This window comes from Mesoplodon mirus, assembly GCF_964341445.2.
Source record: "Mesoplodon mirus genome assembly, chromosome: 2".
Taxonomy (NCBI): domain Eukaryota; kingdom Metazoa; phylum Chordata; class Mammalia; order Artiodactyla; family Ziphiidae; genus Mesoplodon; species Mesoplodon mirus.
In genome coordinates, this window is record NC_138977.1 from 9,915,453 (window position 1) to 9,931,611 (window position 16,159).

A 16,159-nucleotide genomic window follows, 5' to 3' on the forward strand; every position below is an offset into this window, starting at 1 on the left:
CACATTTACAGTAAATCACTAATGTACTACTGGGGTTTAACTGAGAAATTAGTTTTGAACAAATACACTGACACTACTGAATTCTGAAGGTTATATAGAAAAATACTTGAACTTTCATGATTCATCTCTCAAGTATCATTCTAAACTAATTAGGAGGAATACAGACTATTTAAAGCTTACGACGGCCATTTTAACAAACGGTGGGTCTATAAAGTCTTGGGTTAGTTCTTGAAAGACTTATTTAGCTAAAATATCAATGCACACAATTTATTGTTAAGACAATAATTGTTATGATTGATACCATCATCATAAAGGCCAGTTACATGAAATATTTAACTGCAACCAAGCTCAAAATTCCTGTTAACTAAAAACTGATACATTGCAACAATCTTCATAAAATTTTTTTCTTCTACAGTTTTGTAAGCTGTAAGTACACCATTCAAATCTTTTTCTAAAAATCATGAAAGCAATACCAGATATTTGGCACTCAAATTCATCTCATAACTATATTTATGATGATAATCTATTACACTAAAAAGTGTTGGTAATACAACTATTTACAAAGTTAGATTAGCCTAAATTTAAATTAAGAAAGGTTCCAAGTGGAGGAATGCAAGGAAAACATTTTAAACTAGACTGTTTCAGAACTAACAATTTATCCTTTCCTTCCTAGTCAGTTTCTAAGATGAATAAGTGCTATTCATATCAATTTATACATAGAAAAACCAACTTAGAAAAAATCTTATTCTCACTGAAGGTTATGAAAACAAAATAAGAAATATGAACTCGATTAAATGACAGATTAAATCACACGTTGTCACAAAATGTGAACTACACTGAGAAATGTAGGAATTCAATCCAGCTCCCAGACCTATAACTGAGTCAAAGTTTTTCACAGAGTAATTAACACTCAGTTACTGGATAAACAGAACAAACTTCCGAATATCACAAAATAAGGAAAACTTACCATTTTCCCCCAACATCACCATGATTTCAGAATCTGTAAACTCTCCAGCTACAATTGCTAGCTCAAACTCTCCCATCTTTTTCTTCATTCCGGGATATTTATACATACACATCTTTTTAACTTCTTCTTCATTTGCTGTCTCAGCTACTTTAAAAACAAGTGACGCATCTCTGAATCTCAAGTTTTCTGTTGGAACGTAGCCATCCAAAAAAATGTTTATGCCTGTTGGAAAGTCATTGAAATAAATTAGTAAAGATCACTTAAAGACTAAACTTTTTCCACAAAAAATAAATGATCATATAAAAGCTAAAACCCGAGGCTCTCTTGTGAGCAATCTATGCACAGAGTTAAATTTCTGTGCATTTACAGCATGCAGTGGACAACAGTGTTTCATGTACCTAATGCCAAGTTTAAATAATTCATGCATGCCTATATACACAAAGCGTAACTTTTCATTAGTACATGATTTTTATAAGATTTTTTCCATCAGATTTTATGTGAAAGCCTATGATGCCATTTCTTCTGTATTTTAAAATAAAAAATTGTAATTTTTCTCTACAAATTGACAAGTATGTAAAATGGAATATTTTCAGATTGACATAAAATAAATTAAAATAGTTCAAGCAATAATTTTTTAAAGACGATTTCAGTTACGAAGATTCATTTTCATGGGAGACATAACCATATGTTGAAGCTATGATTTACTGAATTTGTTTTCAGATTAACTTCACAGGTTTGAAAGAAATTTATAATAACAAACTAATTTCATTAACCTTTTTCTGGCTTCACTGTACAAACACCATTATCTAAACAGATTTTAATAACTGAAAGTAAACTAACATACTGTACATGAAAATTCCTCCATACTGAAGTTGTTAAGAACCACAATGGCAGGTGCACAGAAATGGAAAAGTGGATTATTTGGGAAATGGTGAAAAGAGCTGTTTTCAAAGTGTTTACTATTTATAAGAGAAGGACAGTAGGTGAAGTTTCAGAAGGTCTTGAAAGAAAGTCTAAGGATATTATTCATGTCATCTGCAATTAAGAACCACATCTAGGCCTTTTCAGCCTAGAACACAGGTGTTCAACAAATATTTATTGACAGAATAAATAGATGTTTATTCTGCCCAAATTAGCATTTTTATATCTTAAACTATTTAAAAATTACAAACGTGGGGTTAAAAAGATTAAAACCAAAAATTAAATAAAAATATAAACTTGAAGGAACCTTAGTGGCCATTTAGTCCAAGTGCCTAATTCATCAGGTAAGAAAATGAAAGCTCAGAGAAGTGACTGTGGAAAAAACACTAACAAGTCAGCTTTATACATTAATACTGCAACGTCTCTCTTGCCAATTTAAAAATGAATTCAAGCTAAAATTCCTTTACAGTTCATAAAGAGCTTTTACATATAATGTGTTAATTTCAGTATATTAAAGGAGAGCAGAAAGATTAAGTGCAGTTTGTTACTTGAATTGTTTTAACAGATAGGGTACATTAAAAACCTCACCAAGAACTACTTCTTGGCATAGGCTTTAGACATGGCATCTATAAATGGAATTATGAAAAGTGATTGCCAGGTACCCATGTCATTATCATCAATGCGATTCTAGAACTACTTTAGGCAGAGTAGGTATTCAATAAATACTTGCTAACTGAGGAGAATAAAACATTAATTGCTTCTGATATCATCTCTTAAGACTACTGGAAAGAAAACTGGGCAATCTCACAAATTTTCCCTTAAAATACCTACCTATCTCAAATGTATAGATAGGGACGTGAGAGCAATTCCTTCCCCACACCTTAAACTATTTATACACTTTTTATAAATTAAAGAAGATACCACCGCCTTTCTATGCAGAGTATGATGCAATATAATTTTTCTCCAAAAGTTTCTTAGGTAACTCAAAAGCAATCTCTTTGAAGAGACAACTTAAAAAAAAAAAAAAAAAAAAAGAGCCTGTTCAACCTAGGGAGCTATAAGGCTACATGAATAACTATTCTTGTAGAATATGGTATTTTTTCAAGATATGGACTAAGTAGTCCTTTTAGGTGTTCTAGATTGCCAGCTTAAGGCATAGCTGGAGAGAAGAAATGTAGAAAAGTAAAAATAGGAATGAGGAAGCAGTGAAGGGGAACAGGAAGGAAATTAAAAGGAAGAAGGTGTATGAGGCAGAGAGTGCACTGATTCTGTTTCAAGAGCCACTTAGTGGTAGGCTAGTTTTTACTTTTGCCTAACTTGCTTAGGGAAGAGACATGGAAAAGAGACCAGAGAGTCCCTCTTTCCTCAAAGTAGAAGGAATAAGTGAACATACACTTACTAAGCTATTTTATTAGAATTTTAGTCACTTACTAGACTATAATATACTTAACTATCTTATTAGACTTTTGCATAGTCTTAGTTTCACAAACTTAGGATAGAGATTACAGATAAATTTGAAACATGAAAACAAGATGAGCACTAAAAGAAGTTTAAGAGTTTTCCTACTGGTATTGGCCCGTCAAAGATAAAGCTGAACGTGACAAGTAGTACAGTGATGCTGCAGAGGCCAAAATATAAAAGAAACTTTTAATATAGCAAATAAATAGTGAAATTGATAAGAGCATTTTTACCCACAACAAAAACCTCTACAAAAAAGACACAGGTTATGTTTAACAACTGATGTATATAACCTTATATATGTATATTCTATTGCGAGATTAAGTTCCTTAAGGCCAGAGTTTTGGATAAGTAATATGACAGCAACACTTAACTACTCAGCATCAACAGCAATACATTTTCTAAGCATTAGAGTGAAAGAGAATACAGCATTGTGAAAAGTTTTTCAAGTTACCTTCTCTCACACTAAAAGGCATAGTGACAACACCATAAGCACTTGGTACGCCATATAAACAGCAGATGAAGTCAGAGAGATAGTCTAATACACTTAGATCATGCTCCACCACGATGATATATCTGAAAATCAATATAGATTTTTATTTTAAAACGTAACATAATATATATGATTAAAATTATATTTAATTGTAATGAAAACTTTTACATAGTTTTTTAAAAAAACTACAGTGTAAATGTCAGGAAGGTAGATATATTTTAAAAAAATTAACCGTAAAGACCATATTAAGCATAAGTTATAAAACATTTTCTTTAAGACTCATTATCAACGTTCGTATTTCGAATTGTTTTCCTAAACTAAAAGAAAAAACTTAACATGAAATAGTGTATGAATATACGAAATAAATGTTTTGCTAATAAAAAACATATTTTAAAATAAACTTTACAAAGCAGAAACAATTATAATAGATTTAAATCAGACCTATTCTAAACTGTTTATTATGCTCTTCAACTTATGCATTAAACCCTTCTACTTGTCCTGTCTCATGCTAGCTGTAGTAAGGAATGCATAGAGAATTCAACAGAATCCTCAACCTAAGAATTTTCACTTTAGTTGTGGAGACAAGGAATAGATATGAAACAATACCAAAAAACACTACGTTAGCAAAATGTTTTTACAGGTAATAAAAATCTACTGACGGTAAGAAAGAAAATAGGTTACTGTGTGTACTGGAGCACTTTATAAATGGGATGGGCTATGACATGACTTTTCAAGTGGTAAGAAAAAAGTATTGCTAGCATAGAAACTATTAGGCAAATAATAATCATAAAGCTTTTATGCAGCATCTTATTCCTATTCAACTTAGCTCAAGATGTTCAAAAAGCAATGTCCTACAGACACCTAAAATTCTTTTTTTTTTTAAACATCTTTATTGGAGTATAATTGCTTTACAATGGTGTGTTAATTTCTGCTTTATATAAAATTCTAATTTAATTTATCAGCTTCCTGTACAAATAAAAACTAACCAGCCATACTTTTAGTGATGGAATCACTACTCCCATTAAAAAACAGACTCAATTTTATTTGCAACCATGTATTGTTTAAATTGTCAAGCATGTCTAATTCATTCTTTTCTTTATCTAGATTCTAATTCAGGCTGTCATTTCTATCAATATTGTTATAGGCTTTTAACAAACCTCATTTTCTTCAGGTCCCCAGATGTGGCTCTCAGTTCCAAATGAAACACATAACATCTTCAGACTTTCTTTTAAGACCTTCCAAAACTTTAGCTACTATAGATCTTCCTCAATTTACAAGGTTACACCCTGATAAACCCTTCGTAATTTGAAAATGCATTTAATATGCCTAATCTAACAAACATCATACTTAGCCTAGCCTACCTGAAATGTGCTCAGAACACTTATATTAGCCTACAGTTGGGCAAAATCATGTAACATAAAGCCTATTTTATAATAAAGTGTTGAGTGTCTCATGTAGTGTATTGAATACTGTACTGAAAGTGAAAAACAGAATGGTTGTAAGGGTACCAGCTGTTTACCCTCGTGCTCACGTGGCTGACTTGAAGCTGTGGCTTGCTGCCGTTGCCCAGCATGGCGTGCATTAGAAGACAATATCGTACTGCCTATCGCCAGACCAGGAAAATATCAAAATTCAAAATTTGAAGTACAGTTTTTTACTGAATGTGTATTGCTTTCACAATATTGTAAAGTCAAAAAATTGGTCAACTGAACCACAGCATCTGTATTTCTTTTATTTCATTTATATATAGGACACACTGAAAAATGGCTCTTCCCTTGTTTCCTGAATAATCTACCCTTCTATCCCTGTGTGTCTAAGGGTGGTCTATCATCTCAATGGTCTAAAATCCTGCCTAAAATCCTCACCTGCTGAAATGCCACATAACCCTTTCGTGGTTCACCTCCAATTCTACCTCCAGTAGGAACACCCTTCTTAATATGCAAATAAACTTTTGCCCACTGTTGAACACGGTGAGCATCAATAAAAATGGCAAATCACCCAACTGGGCCAATACTTATCCTGCCTTGGTATCTTTATTGGCAACGTTCCATTATTTGGAATAATTCTCTGCTTTTTTACCATTAAAATCTCCAAGGCCCAGTATAAGGCAGCATAGTTATTATCTAGTGGCTTTTAAGGTGCTTTGAAAAGAAGAAAAAAATAAGTCACACCTCCTGCCTTCCCTACTTTCAAATGGAGCTTATGCAGAAGTCCAAAATGTTAAAAAAGATTGAGGGGAGCCACTCTATTTTCTGAGGGTTTGGGAAGAAACAATAATCTGCAGCATGAGAAATCTATGCTATGAAAATTTACACCCTACACTTAATTTGGGGTTATCTGTTGGTTTTTAATCTTCCTCTCGCATTACTGTTCCCCTCTCTAATCCATCCTCTATTTCTTGTTGTTTATCGGAGGATATGATCTTCAAAATCTTTTTACAGCATTAAAGACTGAATGTATGCGTTGATATGTTGTATAATTTCAGGATGCAGATACACTTCCTGTAACTTTTTATTATCAGTCTATCACTACAAAGAGATTATTTTGACCCTATACCTATAAAAATGAGACCCAGCACATCTGAGAAAATGTCTAACGATCATTTTCTTCACTTTGTCAATCTAACCTGATTTGGCATGTTATCCCTTTTACAACTATGGTTACTGCCCTCTCATAATACAGAATGTAGTGATTTGGCTGAATATTGAAATACACGTCACCTGGTTGTAAATTATTACCCTTTTAGCTTTTTTATTATGGTTAAAGCATTATATAGTATTAAAAAATATGTGTAAATGTAGATAATATCTATGATATTCATTTCAGTAAAACAAAGGAATATAAAAATGTTTTATAAAAAGGTATTAGGGTTGAGGGGCTTCCCTGGTGGCGCAGTGGTTGAGAGTCCGCCTGCCGATGTAGGGGACACAGGTTCGTGCCCCAGGTCTGGGAGGATCCCACATGCCGCGGAGCGGCTGGGCCCGTGAGCCATGGCCGCTGAGCCTGCGCGTCCGGAGCCTGTGCTCCGCAACGGGAGAGGCCACAACAGTGGGAAGCCCGCGTACCGCAAAAAAAAAAAAAAAAAAAAGGTATTAGGGTTGAGAACTACTGACTTGACTGCTTGTGTATTCTTTAATTTACCTTATCCTGAAGTCCCTGAATATTGGGACATTTTATACTCTTACTTCCCCCAAAGAGGCTATCATAATGCCCTGGTCTATATATGAAGTGAAAATTATGGCTACGGTTTGGCTCAACTAAGACCCTCTCTTTACCACTGATATTCCAAGTTTTACTTCAAGGTACGTACATGGATCATTTACTCCTTAAATCTATGGAGTCAAGTTTTCCAATTCTGGAAAATACCCAGCCATGACCTTTTCATAGCTTTATTTTTCAGACTCCTATTAAGATATATGTAAAGCACCTTCTCATTCTATTCTCTCTTATCCCATTCTCCATGTCTCTGAATCTCCCTTCTGTATTTCAATCTCATTCTCTCTCTGCTGTATTCTGGTAGCTTGCTCAGACCAACTTTTCAAGTTTCTCACACTCTTTTCTGTTGTACCTAAACTGTCTAATGTGTCCAGTGAGTTTTCAATGTCATGACTATACTTTTAATTTCTAGATTTGTTTGGGTTTGTAAACATTTACTTGTTGCTTTTTTGTAGTAGCATATTCTTAGAATTTTAAATCTTCATGTTTTATTTTAAATATTATTTTACAGTCTCTTTGAGAATATCACTCGAAGTTCCTGAAAGTCTAAATCCTGCTGTTTGTTGTATCTACTGACTCATTTGTAGACAATTTCCTCCTATCATTTATAACCCTGGGCTTAAAGCTCTTGAGTCTTTACCTGTAGAAATCCTGTGTGACCAGGGTTAAGGGCATATGCTTCCAGAGTGGTTTTATATGTTTCATCTAGGTACCATAGAACTACAGATTCTAGGGCCCTCTTGTTATGTTACTTTAACATGGATGGTTCTTAGACTCCCCTGATCACATAAATTTCAATTCCATATCCATGTGAGCTGCCAGTCCCTAAAGAGATCTGAAGGGGAGCCAGCCCTCCATTTCCAAGGATCTCAGTGAGTGACAGCTATGTTTCCTTGACATCCTCCTGTGTTTGCTCTTTTGCCGAGAAAGGAGTCGTTTGAGAGTCCCGGCATTTTGTGTGATAATTCAATACAAGGCCTTGCTTCTTGCCCCCAAGTGGCTGTTAAAGCTCAAGACTTACTACAGAGACAAGCAACGTCCCCTCAAGAAAGCCATCCTTGTTTTTCCCCTGTAATTTACAGTTCTCTCTTTGGTTTTTTGATCCCTAGGGATTTCTCTTGCTCTCTTGTAAGATCAGCTATGAATTAAATCAGCTACTAAAGAGAGGAACAGAAAAAAGCCTTGGGTTCTTGCCATATCATAAGCTTGAAACCTAGAAATAACTAGCCTTTCTGACCTTAAAACATCTTCATCTGCAAAATGGGAATACCACCTAAAGATTCTTACTTACAAGATTACTGAGGCGCAAATGAGATAATGGATATAAAAACTCTGCAAACTACAAAAGCACCCTACAAATACAGAATGTTGTGATTACTTAACAGAAGTTTTTAAGAACTCCCTTGTGCTCAGTAAGACCTGGGTAACCCGAATTACTCTGTTCTAAAACTGTGTGTATGAGTGACATATCCATTTGAGGATCTGGTAAAAGGATCTGCTTCCCAGAAATCCACACATATATGCCAAAATTTGCGTATCACTACAGAGTATTCTTAGGCTCCCTGGAAACAGGTATGGTAGTAAATGGATCTTGCATTAAGAATCTCTTTTCTAGATAGAGGAAGGTAAGTTCAAGCGATAGCTCCAAAAACCAAGATGGAAAACACGCACATGTATGTGACATGGATGGTCCCAGTGTTTAAACTTTAGACATCTGTGAAACTCCTCAAACAAAACAGCACAGGCATATACCAAATCTGTACTTACCTATCTGGATTTATGAGAGATCGTATAGTAATAGCAGCCTTTAAACGCTGCTTGACATCTAGGTAACTAGAAGGTTCATCAAACATGAAACTATGAAAAAGAAAAGCAAACATAAGTAATTTGAAAGGCAAGTAAGATAAAATTCTATCTTGAATGTTATTTTAAAGCACTGAGATACGGTTTCTGATCTAACAACAACAAAAATCCCCTTATAATAATAAGGAGCCCACCCCGTAATGGTAAACATTTCTGTATTCTGTTCCTAAGTAGAAGGAAGAAAATAAAGTACGAAAGGCAGGATTGCATATCAAGTCTGGGGAGAGACTCCTAGATTAGTCTAACTTACAAACTGTTATCTCCTCATGAAAAATATTCTGATATATTCCGAAGTAATTCAGAGGGCTCTCTTAATTGGCTAAAGTCGGTTGCACTAAAGCAAACAGAGTTTTTGGAAAAGAGGGCTCTGCCCAGAATGACAGAATACTTTATGGAGAAAAACTAGCCTGCATTGGATGCCAGAGTAGAAGTATGGAAAAAGATGAGAGCAAAAAATATCTGGGAGAAGAGAGGCATTACAAGGTAGAAAGGAAACCCGCCTTTTTCACTTCTTTCTTCTCTCTCACATGGCAAGCCACCCTGATTTAGGATAACCTAAAAGACCTGATTTTCCACTTGAGCTATGGAAAACCTTGCCGGCCTGGTAGGAGAGCCTCATCTTAAAAAAATGTTCTTCTTAACGTATAAAGAGAGTTTACAAAATAAACAGCTGACTTCAGGTTAAAGAGCTCTAGAACCCGTAAGTTGTAAGGTACTTACCTAAACGAATTTTTTACCCCTGATGGAATAACAGGGAAATGGGCAATGGATGCACAACTGCTTCAACATCTGACCTCAAAGTTAGAACGTTAGATACTCTTTCTATTAATTTCTCTCAAACCACTGCTCTATTAGCAGCATTATAAATAAAAACTCTAAAGTAAGGATAAGATTTACAAAAAGTATAAAGTAACCTACATATCAGCTTTCTGTATACAAACGACAGCACAGGCAAATCTCTGCAACTCTCCTCCTGAAAGATCTTCAACATTGCGTTCTTTTAGATGGGTTAAATCTACAAAGAACATAGAGGCATTGTGTTCAATGTTATTTTATTTTACCTCTTCAAGGTAAAATGTATATTGCAAATCATTCTGCATTTGAATATTTCTGTTGAAAATACGACAACTCCTAGAGATTTTTCCATGTATTTCAGTAATCCATATAAAGATACCTATCTTTATGAGTTAAGTTCAGGGCCTATTAAAACACATACACAAAGTAAAGACTTACCGAGCTGCTGACATACAATTGCTTGTGTCTTTGTTTCATCTTTTCGGTCCAAAATACAACCCACTGTCCCCTGCCATAATATATCAGAAATATTATTATTTTCCTTCAATACTAAAATTCCTTCACTATTAAAAAGAGTCACAAAATAAAACAAGTTTACTTTGATTTATCTTTTATATGTCCACCAATATTTGTAATACCCACTAAATTTCTCCTAAAAAGCAACTGACCTTTGCAGCCTTGGGAATCTGGTCCACATACTGAGGTTTGATAATGGCTTTTAGGTCATCTTCAAGAATCTTGGTAAAGTAATTTTGCAATTCAGATCCACGGAAGTAAGTCAAAATTTCTTGCCAATCAGGTGGGTCCTAGAAATATATGTATAATTTTCTGAATTTAATAATACAATTGCAAAGAGGATGAATGTTATACAAAATAGAACACATATCCAAACAGAATACCTCTGCTTCTAAGATAATATTAGAGGTGGATTTAATTGCAAATCAAGAAAACACCAACTCATAACAGTTTATGAAAGCTGAGAATTATCAGTTAAGCAGCACTAACAGATTTTACGTAAAAAGGAGTTTCATTTATAGTTTCTGAGCATTAATTCCTCAAATAATCTTGAAAATAAGAACATTAAAAAATAAAATCACACATACTCTCTCCTTCATAGCCTTATAAAACTGAACTAAGATATTCATTTTTATAAGGTGGTAATACATACATCATATTTTCCAAGGTTTGGCTTTTGCTTTCCTGCTAAAATTTTTAAAGCAGTTGACTTTCCAATACCATTAGTTCCAACTAATCCTAAAACTTCACCCGGACGAGGAATAGGCAACCTGTCGTAAGTGTACAAAAATAATAAGACAACTCAGACTTGTGTAGCAAAAGCGACGTAATACCAGAATGCTGTATTTTAATGCGCTTGCACTCCACACACATGCATTAATGAGACAGAAGAGATATATGCCAGGTATTATTGGCTGTTAGGAAAACGCGGCAGCCAAGGTTAACTTAAAGTGTTGTTGGAAATGCGTCCCCGAGGGATATTACTCCACAGTTCATTTACCCAACTGTCCCTCAGAGTCTAGTCTGCAGTAACACTTCTCCCTCCCATCTAAGGCTCAGTTTGAATGCATGGAAAACGCTTTGGCGGACACCTGCACAGCGGGTGCAACCTCACGCCGTCTGTCTTTTCTCGGCCTCTGCCACCCACCTACACGGAGAGGAGTGCCGCATCAACCAGAAATATTCCACTGCGGTCTCCCTGCTGCAGTAGCCCCTACAGCTGGCAGGCTGAGGAGTACCTTCTATTAGTTAAATCTAGACTCCTAGATTCAAAATATTAGTGTTCAGCAGATGAAAAACCTCAAAGAACGCGTCATTAACAATATATGTCGAAGTCCAGAGTAATATTCTCCGTAGCTTATGAGATTAACAGATAAATAAAATCAAGATGCGTTCCCTTAAAAGTATTCTGGGGATAAGGATATTATCAACAACAGTGATTCTCACCCCCAACTGCATATTAGAATCACTGGGAGCCTTTTCAACTTACTAAGGTCCAGACTGTACATCCAGAGATAAGATGTAATTCAACTGGGCTGAAACTACCTGGGCATGAGTAGTTTTAAAAAGACCCTCAGGTAATTTTAATGTTAGCTAGAATGAACCACTGACATATACAATATGATTCTGCATGATGTTATAATACTATATTTTGCTTTAGTGGATGTAAAAGTTAATACCACTTTTTTTCCAGTTTTGTTATTTCTCTGAAAACTCCATATGGATTTACTCTTGACTGAAGTAAAGAAGAATGTTGACTTGGAAATATACCTGTGAAGCTTGAAGGCGTTGGCACAATATCGATGTGTTGTTTCTTTTTCCAAGTTGCTTGGTAAATTGACAATTGATAAGGCGCCAAAGGGGCACTTCTGTTATTTAAAGTAAACAATTAGTTTTCTGTTAATTTTTAGAAATATAGGCATGACTAAAATGAACAGATGAAGAAATTTTTATAATTTATCTTCCAAAAGTGGGAGTTTCACACAGACGTAAAGTATTGTTTCATTTCCTATCCTTTGCTTAAAAATGTTAAGTTCCTTGAAGGCAAGAATCATATCTAATAATTCTGTATTCCCCCTAGTGACTGGTATAATCCTGGACATTTAATGTGTTTAATACTTACCGAAAAACCTTACAGAACTGGAGGCTTTTCTATGAGAAGGTTAAGAGCAAGATAAAACACAGTTATTGAGCATACAGTTCCATATTCAGTCAATGAGAAATGCCTTCCCTTTATCTCCTTCTTCCTGTCTCCGTATGCTTCATTTTCTACCTTGTAAAGTCCTTTAAGGTCATGGATTGTACCTTTCTTGGTCTATTTATGTCCCAACAACAGCTAGCATAGTATTTGCACAGAGCAAGGACTAACGTCTTTCCATTGTGATTTGTAACCATCCCACACGAAAAAGATACTTCATGTTCCACTTCAGAAAATTCAATTAAAAAAAAAAACAACCTCATTGAAAAACTTATTCAAATAGTAAGTGACTATCAATCAGATAAAGGCCCAAGGAACAAGAATGGCAAGAATTGGAAGGTGATTTAAGAGTGGTAACGTGGCTAGAAAAATTTCTCAGAAGTACAGACAACTATAGAGGTACAACCAAAGAGTATAACCTCAGATTAGAAATCTGTTTGGCAGAACTGTTCAATGAGCTCAGGGGACTAATTCAAGTCTCTGTATACATAGATTTCAGGGAGTTCCCATTTCCTAAGTTACAAGAACATAGAGGTTTAAAAAACAAAACTCTTGTTTGTTTTCTAGCAAAATAATCACCAACCTTTAACAAAAATTATTAATTCTTTACACGAGATTTTTTTTGCAAATGGAATTACCTCCATTTACAAAATCCTCTATTACTCCATCAATGTACATAAAATGCTTACAGGCTGCAAGTAATTTAAACTTCTCATAATCTACAAAGAAAAAAATAGCCACATTGCTCATATATGTGGTGCATTACAAGTATCTTGTGTTCAGGGGGTATACACAACCCACCCCTCCCCCAAACAATTCATCACATCAGTTTCTTTTCAGCCACTGAAGTGCATACCCCAAATTCTGGAATCTCATTTTTCTATAGCAGTGAGGAAAGAAAATAAAATCGAATATATTGTTCAAAATAAGATTTCCACCACCCAAAACACTGGCAGGCAAATAATAAAAGATTAGTAAGTATCTGCTGGAAGAAATATCTCCTGTTTATATTTTCAAAACAAGAAAAAACGCTTTCAGGTACCAAGCTTGGTACTTCTGGATACTTAACGGAGGATTCAGAAACCAATGTAGGGAGGGAGGGAGACGCAGGAGGGAGGGGATGTGGGAACAGATGTATATGTATGACTGATTCACTTTGTTGTAAAGCAGAGACTAATAAAAAAAAAAAAGAAGAAAAAAAAAGAAACAGATCCAACATGGACTCAGATTTTGTTCTTCCCTGTTACAGTAACTCCTTAGGTGATAACATTCCTTCCTTAATCTTATAAGGGATCACAATGATCACTACTCACCTTTTTGGACTATGTAAACTGTCAATATATTACTTTGACGTATAGCCCTTTGATGTATATCGTTTGTCTCAAAAACTTATATGACTGTGCTTTGACCTCTAACAGGTGGAACAGTCCTCAGAGCTTTCTGAAAGACTGTATCCTGGGTTATAGTCCTCAGGTTGGCTCAAATAAAACTATTTCTTTCTTAAAAAAAAAAAAAAAAAAGAAACCAATGTAAAATACACGAACCTTATTAGAAAAAATAACAGGTGGTATCCATATTTTGGGAAATCTCCTTTCTAAAATATATTATCTGTAAATAAAAATAACTAATTTGAGAACTTTATACACTGGCTCCTAAGTATCTTTTATGAACTAAAGTTGGAAATCCACCATTCTTTAGTAAAATGCCCTATTCAAACCATTCAATATAACAAAAACTGAGGTATTTTGAAAAATTACACTATTGGGATAAATCCAACAATAGAAGAATGTATAACACAGCAAAAGCAGTACTTAAGGATTAGTTTAAATTAAAAAAATTTTTGGCTGTGTCCATTTTTATTTAAAAGTGTGAATTTAAAATTAAACACAGGGACTTCCCTGGTGGCGCAGTGGTTAAGACTCTGCGCTCCCAAGGCAGGAGGCCCAGGTTTGTTCCCTGGCCAGGGAACCGGACCCCACATGCATGCCACAACTAAGAGTTTGCATGCCACAACTAAGGAGCCCTCGAGCCGCAGCTGAGGAGCCCTCGAGCTGCAACTAAGACACGGCACAGCCAAATAAATAAATGAAATAAATAAATGAAAAAAATAAAATTAAACACAGACTTGAAAAAAATGTATGTAATATGACTCACATTTTTTGTATTTATATTTCAAAAAAGTTCTGGTAAAGACTTGGAGAATGTCCTTCTCATAAAAGGGTGAAAAAAAATTAATTTTGGTTGGAAATGGCTTTACGAAGTTGCATACAGCAAAGATAACTTTTATTTTATTATTATTTTTTAAGGGTAACTGTTAAGTGGGGTGGTTAATTAATTGAAAAAGCAATAATAATATTGATATAAGAACACTATTTTTCTGAATTTGTATTCTTTATTCAATGTTTTATATTTGGCTCTTTAAAAATAGTTATAATGTATTTAGAATTTTTAGATTTCATTTTTAGGTTACAAATTTGATCCAATAAATAAAATATCACTTACTTTAATACAAATACCACAACCAATACAAAGAGTTTCAGAAATCCATGCTATTTTGCTCTGGGGGACAACCTCTATGCATAATTTTCCTGGCAAAGGAAAAGATAGAATTAAGTCATTTCTCCTGATGTTCTAATTTTCTGAACACTGTTATTTCGGCAATTCTGGTTCCAAATTTCCATATAGAATCAAGTTTTCAAAAACAAAGGGCACAGAAAGAAATATAAATCAGTGCTTTGGGTAGATTACTGAACTTAACTACTTATATGAATACTCTTGTCAGGCAAGGCAGAGATGACTCTAATATGCTTATTTGTTTAATCTACTATGGGAAGAAAATATGCTAATAAAAATACGGCAGATCCTAAAACAGCTTTACTTTTAAGCTGACTGACTGAATATATAATCCATAAAATACGCCTTGAAAATGGTAATGTACACCAGATAAGGGAATGAAATACGTTAGCTAAATCAGGGAAGCTCCCCAAAGGTATGTGGACATCTAATACACAAACAAAATTAAACCTGGCATTAGGGATATTAATAATGGAATTTCTGAATAGCACGGTAGATTGTAACACATGACATCTAAATTTCCTTTTAAGATTTAGTAAGCTTATGCATCACTAGTATATTTAAAGTAAAAATTATTTAGTTTAGCCCTTAAAGACTACCAACAATTCATCAATTCTGAATGGTCGTAAATTTATTTAATCTTGAAAATATAGCAAAACCTCATGAATAGTCATTCATATTAAGCTTTTTTTTTTTTTTTAAGGAGAATACTATCAAATACCAATACAAACATCTTGGCAGTCCTTTCTTCATGACTTAAAGTAACCATAGGATTTTGTAGGACAGTAAATAAGAATCTCAGTAATTTGAACTCTGGTTTGATTTTGTATTCAATGAACTTAAACAGGATCATTTAGTCACAAAGCATTAAAAGAAATTTAGACAAAATCTGGTCTTATTTTTACATTTTAAAGAAACCAACGGGGGAGAAAAGTATATACTAAAGCCTGGAGAACCATGAAGACAGTGTATTCCTTTTAAAACCTTCTCTTATCCTTAAATGATCCACAGAACAGCTTACCCATTCGAACCACAGGGCAACTCTTTTTGCACTCCTGCCGACACTTCTTAGGTTTACATTTGTCATGGTTGACAATAGCAATTCTTGTTAATTTATCCGCCATAATTCTAAGGAAGTAAGAATATCCAGTTCCTCTAT

At 34.4% G+C, this 16,159-nt stretch overlaps 1 protein-coding gene across 3 annotated transcripts in view; it reads right to left on the reverse strand.

Moving 5' to 3' along the window:
• Positions 1–16,159, reverse strand: part of ABCE1 (ATP binding cassette subfamily E member 1) — a 31,460-nt gene that overhangs the window by 9,898 nt on the left and 5,403 nt on the right. For 2 of the 3 annotated variants that reach the window (XM_082632039.1, XM_082632041.1), the window contains exons 2-11: positions 16,022–16,155; positions 14,929–15,014; positions 12,000–12,097; positions 10,882–10,999; positions 10,382–10,519; positions 10,152–10,221; positions 9,837–9,933; positions 8,823–8,912; positions 3,801–3,922; positions 968–1,189 (exon numbers count right to left, since the gene is read on the reverse strand). In XM_082632039.1, the coding sequence (XP_082488165.1) occupies positions 968–1,189; positions 3,801–3,922; positions 8,823–8,912; positions 9,837–9,933; positions 10,152–10,221; positions 10,382–10,519; positions 10,882–10,999; positions 12,000–12,097; positions 14,929–15,014; positions 16,022–16,124 (1,144 nt within the window). In that variant the 5' untranslated portion in view covers positions 16,125–16,155. The remainder of the gene's footprint in view (positions 1–967; positions 1,190–3,800; positions 3,923–8,822; positions 8,913–9,836; positions 9,934–10,151; positions 10,222–10,381; positions 10,520–10,881; positions 11,000–11,999; positions 12,098–14,928; positions 15,015–16,021; positions 16,156–16,159) is intronic. The other variant, XM_082632040.1, reaches the window with a different exon arrangement.